This window comes from Pseudomyrmex gracilis, unplaced genomic scaffold, assembly GCF_002006095.1.
Source record: "Pseudomyrmex gracilis isolate BER0280 unplaced genomic scaffold, ASM200609v1 scaffold_0, whole genome shotgun sequence".
NCBI classification, from domain to species: Eukaryota; Metazoa; Arthropoda; class Insecta; order Hymenoptera; family Formicidae; genus Pseudomyrmex; species Pseudomyrmex gracilis.
This window is the reverse complement of record NW_018020584.1, coordinates 3746185-3755943: the sequence shown is the minus strand read 5'-3', so window position 1 is coordinate 3755943 and position 9759 is coordinate 3746185. Positions and strand designations below refer to the sequence as shown.

Below are 9759 nucleotides of genomic sequence, written 5' to 3'. Positions count from 1 at the left end.
TCGAACCTGGAATCTCCGGCTTTCCGTGCCATCGCCTTCCCTGTTAGGCCACCGAGGCACTTGGAGTAAGTCTCGCAATATTCATATATATATCGAAATTGGTTTGATGATACTGTTAACGCTAAATTGCAGCCAGCGTAATTTCAAAGATTTAACGCTCGTGAAATTGTCAATTTGTTCATATGTGAGATGCAAATCTAGCATCCCGTATGATTTTAAGAATTGAGATTTTCAATTCAAAAAATACTTGTAAAAATTTATAAGTATAGTTCGTTACATGTATATATATATATATATGTACACGCTTAGTTTCCGCACAAACATTCTGCGAATGGCTCGTATCGGCCTTATATTTCTGTTGACAATTTCACGAGCGTTAAATCTTTTAAACATTTAAGTTCATCGAGACATCAAACCGAGAGAGGCAAAGTGTTCTGACACAATATTATCTTTGCGAAACGATCTTTTAAAAAAATGACAAAAGAAAAAGAGAGAGAGGTTCTTTTTATTTATTTTTACTTCCACGTCAACGTCTTGGAACATGAAGACGCCTTCCGCGGATGCTTTTAATAAACGTAATAGAGTGTAAAGCTCCGAGATAAAGCATACCTCTATCCTTGTGGCAGCTCCTCGACCCGACATCAACCATGCCCCTGTTTCATCTCTCTCTCCTGTGTGTTACTTCCCAGAACCTGGGAAAGCAACATTTCCCAAGCAGATCCGGCCGCAGTGGCAATGGCTGCCCTCAGCGCGAATCCTCTGGAAACACTGAATTGTTTCCAGGAACAACTACATACCTCGAGCATTTACCAAATTGCGTATTTGATTAGACGAGTTTGCCCTGTCTTGTTGTTCATAACAGTTAGTTGAGCATTTTTAAAGCAAGCACGTTAATTACACTTGATTAATTAAGGTCTTCTTTTGCTCGTCTCTACAAAATTCTCATTTACAAAAAAAAATACAATTTTTTTTTTCATTGTTGTTTTATCTCCTTATAAAGAAATAATCAAGCGTTTATACGTGCGTTTTATATCATTCACACGTTGTTATCGTTATTAGGATAATACACGCGGAACGTCTTTGATAACATTGAATATTGATAACATTGTACGCGCGAAGCAAAATCCTCTGATATGATGTTTTCGAAACACTTCAGCACTTTCTTTGATAATAAGAACGGCAATATATATACCGGGTTTATAAAATATATAAAATGTGAGAGAAACGGTTTCTTGCTCATGGTACAGGTATTAGCTACATCTTATTTTGTGAAGATAACAACAGAAATATACCTAAGATTAAATTATACTTCGACGGTGTAAATTGAATATTATAAATATTCAATGCACTGCAAATATTCAACGCTGCGTCAACTTTTGAGATTTCTTCTAAATGCAGCTACACTCGGAGTAGAGTTTGCAAAAATAATATATCCACACAAAAAGTTGTAGTATTACAAGTCAAGATAAGATATTTCTTAAGCATCTGCACTTTTGTGTGCGGATAAATTAAAATGACAAAAATTATTATTCTTTCAAGAATCCACCGCACATTTATAATTTCCGCTGCGAGAACGTGGGAAAACCGTTTGAATTAAAATTATTTAATTTAACGCGGCGAAATCTTCACGTGAACGAACGAGGAATCTTTTAATCATTCGACTCGGTAAGCGCCAAGAAAAAGAAAAGAAAAACTCCGATGGCGATTCGTAAGAAGTCAAGAATGTTCTAATTGAAATGGCGAAGGGCTTAATTAATTGGATTGAGAAAGCCTTTAAGTTTTCCAAATGGCAGAAATAAGATTTTAAAACTACAACCGTCAATGTGTAAAGAAGCTCCGTTGTCCTGAGAGAGACGCGTTTTCATATTTTTTTTTCCTAATATTTAATGAGTGACTTATCAAAATAGAGAATGAGAAATAAAAAATAAATCGCGCGAGAGATCTCAGAAATAAACATACAGATACAGTTTAATTTATCTTCTTCTTATTAAAAAGTTTTTCTCATTGCATATTAAAACTCCAGAAACACACAGCAAACGTGATCGGCTCTACTTAACATCGAAATTTTTATTATATTATTTATTAGAATCCGATTTTTGTATATTATTTATTTTTACTTTCTGTTTTATCGAAAATAAGATTTTGATGAAAATAACATTTCTCATTACTACAAAATTAAGTAAATGAACACACGAATCGTTAAAAGATTCATTACGTTCACGTCCGGGGTAACGCTCGCGCAATTTCTCAGATTTCAAAGAGCGAAGACGAAGCACGTTTACGTGCGAAGAGCGTGTTTCTGGCGCCGCCACCGTTGCTCCCAGCCGGTGCCAAGCTATCGTTCCATGATTTCGCAAAAGCGGTCTCATATAACAATGCATTTGCATCCAGGATGAACGGCGGCGCGGACGAAGACCGCCGCTCGCAATCAGGGGGTGAATTTACAACGAGGCGCCGGCTCTATTTCAGCACCGTGACAGAGCCGGCGACAACGACGACAGGATTAAATGCCAAGCTAGTCATAACCACGCCCAGGGGCTTAGAGGCCCCCCTTTAGAACAATGGACGTTGCCGTCTCAGTTCGACAAAAATAAATGCGTTCCAAAATCGCAGTCAGTTTATTATGTAAAACGCGGGGAAGATAAAAACGCATACGCGCGCAGGATTCGCTCTTAATTTGGCTTCAAACTTTTATCTTCTGATGTTATTTCTATACATAGATTTTTGTAGTTATTTACATTTTCTTTCAACTGAATGCTACAATATACTGAAAATTTGACTATAACGTGAATTATAAAACGCACAAACTAATTGAAACAATTACCGAATTAATTATCGAATTGTAGTTTCTTTTAAACGACAGATAATGCAGTAGGAACGGAGTGCGTGCGATAATCCGGACGTTTTCAGAAATGTAAGTGTGACCCGACGAGACACGACGTGTGTATACAGCGCGCGTCGCATGCACGAAGACGCACAATCGTGTCTAATCAACATAGTTAATGGATTCGCGACCACATTTCGCCGCAATTACCTGGCGTCACCAGGTAAAGTATGCAGAATGCTTGATTTCAGATTTCATCGCGGTCCAAGATGGCTGCGAAATGGCGACGTATCTATGCCGCATTAATAGCAGTAAATTGGATTTGGTGGTGCATTAATATCGTATCGCGCATATAGTACTGCATTAGTTACACACAGTTACATACGATATCTGCCGGCACCGCTCTGATTGCGTAATATAAACGCGGAATTCACCGGCGTGCCGCCACATCTAATGCAGCTGCGTGTGCGCGCGGTGTTATTGCTTTCCGTGAGATTATTAGTGTAATTGCATTTGTTACAACTCTCTGCGCAATCGTTTCGACGCGCGCAATCTTTAACACGCGCCGCGCAAGATTCGCGCGTAGTGTTTTTTTTTTTGCACGCGTCAAAAATGTATTTCTACCAAAAAAGCGTGTGTTTATAATATTATAGCTTTTACTGTATTATATATATCATATATATACTACGGCAAGGTCACTGACCCTGGCCACGTGACTACGGCGAGGTCATTGACCCTGGTCACGTGACTACGGCAGGGTCACTGACCTTAGTCGCGTGACTACGGCAAGGTCACTGACCCTGCCCACATGACTACGGCGAGGTCACTGACCCTGGCCACGTGACTACGGCGAGGTCACTGACCTTAGTCACTTGACTGTGAGCAGGTCACTGACCTTGGTCACGTGATTACGGTATATATAAATATATTAGTCGCGTGCTGGTTTTGTACTCTCTTTTTCTTTTATCTATCGAGTTTGATGTTTATGCGTTAGGTCTGACATATCTCATATGTACATTATGTGTTTTATATGGTTTGTAAGACGTATATATTAGTTGTCATTGCGGTAATAGGTTAAGTTTACTGGCACAACACGTTAAAATAAACCAACAACAGCGTGCGCGTAGCGCGAGCCTGTGTTGTGCTAGTAAAAAACAAAAAATACTACGACACACACACAATTTGAAGAAACATGTATAAAGTTTAGTGACAAAAAATGAAACAATAAACATAAGTGGTCTTGATTCAAAACTACATTTGTCGCAATAAATCGCGCACGGCGAATCTTAATAAAAGCGCGGCTTGTGTTAATCTCCGCACTGAATTTTCTTCGTCTCTCACAGCGCGCGATGATTAACGATACAACAGCGGCCGCTTTGACGTTTAACTTTTGCGCAGTGCACCTTGGCTCTTTGTATAACGTCATGGTAATTTATTAATGTCCACGCGGCCGTAATTATCTCTCGTGAGAAGGAGCCGCGAATCGCAGAAATATCACCGGTCTCTCCGGCGGGCGCGAAATCAAGTCCGTCGCTTTTTCCTCCGTTCCAGGATTCAATATGGCGAAGTTGTTGAAGAATCGTCGTCGTCGTCGTCAAGAAATCTCGCATAAAGGCCGCTTTCAGAGCGTTCTCTCGCACTTTCCTTACGATGGAAACGGAATTACGGACCGACGCCTTTACGACGATGTAATCTCAACCGGATTAACATATACCCCGGCCCGTTCGTGAATTCATTCGCGCACCTTAGATTCCGAATGGAGGAAAAAACCCGAGGCGATATAGATCGTGGAGAGCAAGATCGTGAAATGAATAAAACTAAGGGAAGCTTGAGTTACGCAGGAAACGACTCTTGGCGAAACTCTTCGCGGATTTTTTCACTTCGTCGATCTTCGACATTACTTGTCAAGAAAGCGGCGATATAACAACGAGATGTCGTATTTCTCTGAAAATCATTAACAGCTTACATATATGTATATACAATGAATGCAATGAATTATAAAACTTTGTAAGAGAAAATGTACGACATACATACATTACATCCGATGCGTCTCGCGATTATTAATTAGCGATAAAACTATGGAACGTTTACGAGCTTAATTCATAATATATTGCACGAGATAACAAAGGGCGATATCAATTTTTGATCAGCTTTTACCGTGTGTAATACGTATCTCCGGCATTAATCATCGTAATTGGAAGCACATTATATGCTCTCATTAACGGGAGAGAAGTGCAACTGAAATATAAGATTACAAGTGTTTCGATCCTTTATATACACGGAGAGAGATAGTTTTAATTGCACAGGTTATCATTAGTGACATGGGGCCCTTTCTCCATCCCAGAAGCGCACATGTGATTCAGGAGTGCATTTAATTAATAAAATCATTCTAATCACCGAGACGACCCTTTTGCCACATTCGGATTTTCCCCCTTAATCACTTTATAATCAGCGCGTCGAGAAGACTGAAGGCGAGCAGCGAAAGCGGTTTTCAGCGAACCGCTATTATGTTTCTAAAGGTGCTATTAATGAGGATAAAATGTTCCGTGGAACTTTGTGCCACTCCCAAGGGCCGTTCAAGAATATCTTGTCTCTTGCATGGTCTAACGCTTCGATCAGAATAAAGATACGCACTCTTTATTTCTCTCTCTCTCTCTTGTTTTAGTATAAATTGCAATAAACGTCCGTATGAAGACCCGAAGAACCGTGATCCCAAAATTGGAGAGATGTACGGGCTAACAGGAAAATCATTTTTTTTTTTTTTCCCTAAAATATTGAAGAGTACGCGCAAAATCCCAAAAGCTGACAATGTCGACGAACGGAGAAATATCCCGAAAACGTACGAGTGCAGAACGCGAGAGGAAATCACGTGTCTGCGAAACGAAAAAAAAAAGAACGAAAATTCGAGATTACACATTTTTGGGAACTGGTACATATTCATTTGATTTCAATATTCGCGATTTTGCGGGAACTTCGCGCTCCCCGCAAAAAATATCGAAACGATATTTCGGAATGATGAAGTTTCGCAACAATGTGTTTGTCGGTGCTGATTGTATACCGTTCTTTTTCTCTCTCTCTCTCTCTCTCTCTCTCTCTTTCTCTCCTTTTTTTTATCCCCGTGGTTTTTCTGGATTTTTCGCGTGTCCATCCCAATCGGCGTCGCGTATTGGCGATCTCTGGGAAAATAATTTAGCGATCGCGACGGGACGCGCGCGAGACGGACTGTGTGATTTCGCAAACGAGGATATTTGCGCAACACAACTCGAAAATCTGGTTTGCATAAAATCCTGTGCTCGCGTCGAATAATACGCGGGCAGAGCGCGAGAAATCAAAAGGAATGACAGGGGAGAAGAAAGACGAAAAGAGACTACCGGATGGGAAATTTTTAATTTACTCCGGATCTGTATGTGTTTGTGTGTGTGTGTGTGTGTGTGTGTCGGAGCGCGTTATCTCGCGGCATTTTGTAACGAGCGTTACCGGGACGCGAGTGCACAATGCGGATTCTGCCGTCGGGGATGTGGATAGATGGACGGATGGATGGATAGAAATTTTCTCGCTTCTTTTCTGCTCCGCGACACGCCCGAGCAACGCGCGAACCTCGCGTGAAATGGGGCTGGAGGAATCCGATTTTCTGCTGTTCGAGCCGCTCGGACAGAAAATGACGTACGGAACTATTTCCGCGGCGGCATCGATCCGTCTCTGATCAGCAGAGATCCCCCCCTTTCACTCCTGGGTTTTCTCCTAATGGAAATAATTACAGTCTGTTCATTGTTCGCGCGGTTCAAGGGTTGAGATCTAATTTATCGCAGGCGATGAGCTCGTGAGTGAGCGTTTGGGAAAAAAAAAAAAAAGAAAAAAGAAAGGAAGAGAATAGAAGAGGAACGAGAAAATCCGTTTTAATATCGTTGCGGAAAGTAGCACGTGTATGTTGAGATAAAATGTTTACAAAAAATGATTGTAAAATATTGGATAGTTAAATTGATTCAAAAGTACTTGATAAAAAAAAATAATTACTCGCCACGAACGAAAAAGCAATCATATAAAGAGATTGTTTGTGTGTAATATGTTGAAAAAAAATTAAAATTGACGAAAAACAACACGCAATTAATCGAGGACTGTAAATATTTTACAATCGATTCGTCACATCTGATGAATGATTAATGTTAAATGTTGCGAATCTTGAAGAAGATTACCATAGCACGAAAGAGTGTATCAAGTCGAGATAGCGAAACTTGAAGCATGGAATTTCATTTTAACTGTAAAATTCAGCCGGCAAAATCGAACCGTGAGTAACAAAGTTTTCCCATTAATTTCTTTACGCTCGTACTTCGAGGTAATTAATTAGAATTATGAGAAAAGTTTGTGAGTAAAGCACCTGTTACATGTTTAGAACGAGTTCTTCTTAGAATCTTGGCGAATACCACTTCGACTATTTTACATCGACGCGCTCGCCGATTTGACCAACACCAATGATGGACAGAGACAAACATTTTGGTTCTTTCAATATAAACCTCATTTACATTTCTTTCTCGAATCTGTCGAAATCTGTAAGAAATCTTAAAGCAATGTTTTCGTCTAATTACAATATTCGCATGAAAGAATTTAAACGATGACATTATTCACGCAATAAGAATTTATACAGTATAAAATTCTTCAACTCACGAGTCTGGTTTCAAAGATTTTTATCTTTGTTTAAATTAATTATATATTGAGTATTATTAATTAGCATTTAAAACGGAATACTGTGAAATCCGTCTGGAGTCGAGAATTTGTCAAAAACGATATAGCATTGCCGGTGATAATTGCGAAGGGGAATCCCACTTTTAATCATCAGACGTTTACGTGGTAATTTGGAGACACCGGCAATCTCTTCCGGAAAGCCACGATGACCCCCCTAATTGGCCACATTATTAAAATCGCATTTTCGTGATCCCGGGCCGTGAGGGATCGGTCCCTGCGAGCGTACGGCGCGATGAAGTTCCCTCGTAAAATAAATCACACCATCCCATCGCGGTAATTCGGCACAGCCGCTCCTGGCCTTACCGGTAATATTGGATATTTTCTTAATGGCGAAACTTCCACGGCACCCTCGGAATCCAGTTCATCCTCGTGAACTCCCTGATAAATCGGTACACGATTCTCTTCATCGTTTCGATAGTCTGCCTCGCTCTTCTTGCGCCGTCCTCCTGTCGCGTCCCATTTTCTCATCCCACCTCTCTCGCTTTATATCGGCGTTTATCCCGGCGAGAAAGATGAGGAGGAGTCTCTCGCGCCGAGATCCTTCGAACTGCTTCCCGAGTGCATATAGTCATCTTGCACAGAAATATTCTCGTTTGCAGCCACTGCACCAGTGACTACATCGCCGTCTATTCGGGCCCCAATACGTCGAGTTCATTGCTGAAGATGCTCTGCGGTAAAGAGAAAACAGCACTGATGCATGACGGCCCGGAACTCCTCGTCGAGTTCAGGTGAGAAATGTGTTTCTTTATTGAATCACGCCAAAAACGTCGATTCGTCTCAAATTCTCTCTCGTTTAAATATATTGTTTTGTAACGTTCGGTTACAGACTTCTGATTCTCTTACATGTACAGAGTGTTTTGATTTTATTCACACAGAGCTGGTCCTGAGGTACATCCCTTCGATTACAACGGCTTCGTTGCGACGCTGAATTTTATAGAATTAACTACGGAAGCCCCAACGACAATTGCTGCCGATATCACGAATAAAACTTGTAAGTTTATTATTTAAAATTATTGGTTCTCGAATTACATAATTTTTTTCGAGATGCTTGAAATCTTTCGGAATTGTGATTTTTATTTCAATTTTATCGAAGCTCAAGTAAAACAATTGGTTCTCTCTATCTTCAGTCGAGGTGATAAAGTCCGGCAGCTACAACCACCGCGACCTGCACGACCACCGTAAGGACCCCGGGGCTGTGAACAGCTGCGACCTCGAGGTGAGTGGCGAGAAGGTTCGGGCAGGTCACCACGACACCAGAGGCAAGCCTAAGTCCACTACTTGCAGGCTTGTGCTGCGTGGTCGCGCTTATGACACCGGACACGTTTCCCTGACCAGTTTCAACCTCAGGTAACCTTATAAAAGATCTGAGCCACACATCAATACACACGTGCGACGGGGAAAACCGCGTTTTTTTTCTCTTTTTGTTTTCTTTTCATAGTTTTTCTCTTGACACGCGTTTTTACCAAATCGTGTCTCGACTCAAGAGGAAAAACTGCAGTCACGTATAACACCGAGCGCGGATATGTCACGGCGTGTGCGGAATCGCATTTCGCGTTTGTTTACCGTTTTCGGCGGCGCGTCTGTCGATCCCCGACAAATCCACGGCGAGTTACGGTCGTAACTTTGGGATTCGTGATGGTTGTAAAAATGATCGGTCGTCGTATTGTGTTGACTAACACAGTGGATGCCATAAGTTCTCTTCGCCGACTGCGCGAGCGCTTTCGTTCGCTTGAAACAATATTGGTGCAATCTTATAAATCAAAAAAAAAAAAATGTCAACACAAGCAGAAAAACATCTATATTAAACGCTGCGCTGAAAACTCCAAAAAAAAAAAAAAAAAAACGTTTAGTGATATTATTCGCGCGCGAGACGTGTTTTCTACTTGGAAAAACTTCGCAATCACAATCCGCGTCGTTTTGCTCGCACGTTTCTTATTTTACAGTTACCGCGGCTTGCGTAAGTTATCGAACGATGCGCGCGGGTGCGCGCGCGCGCGCGCGAGAAGGGTGGAAAGCCTCTTCTCGCGAGACTCGTCGTGATGCGGAAAGTACACTGCAAATCCAAGTGTGTTAATTTAACACACTTGACGTGTGTTTTTATTGAAGTCATTTTTAATACGTTTCTTAGTGTTTAAAATTGGAACACGCTTAATACGTGTTGATTTAACTCACTAAATTAACACGTTTTAAATGTA

At 41.0% G+C, this 9759-nt stretch overlaps 1 protein-coding gene across 6 annotated transcripts in view; it reads left to right on the top strand.

Annotated features, from left to right (window-relative positions):
- The window catches only part of LOC109863569, a 240012-nt gene that overhangs the window by 205135 nt on the left and 25118 nt on the right, over window positions 1–9759 (top strand). For all 6 annotated transcript variants that reach the window (XM_020443880.1, XM_020443870.1, XM_020443861.1 and 3 more), the window contains 3 exons: window positions 8164–8292; window positions 8440–8555; window positions 8692–8911. In XM_020443880.1, coding sequence (XP_020299469.1) covers window positions 8164–8292; window positions 8440–8555; window positions 8692–8911 — 465 coding nt within the window. The remainder of the gene's footprint in view (window positions 1–8163; window positions 8293–8439; window positions 8556–8691; window positions 8912–9759) is intronic.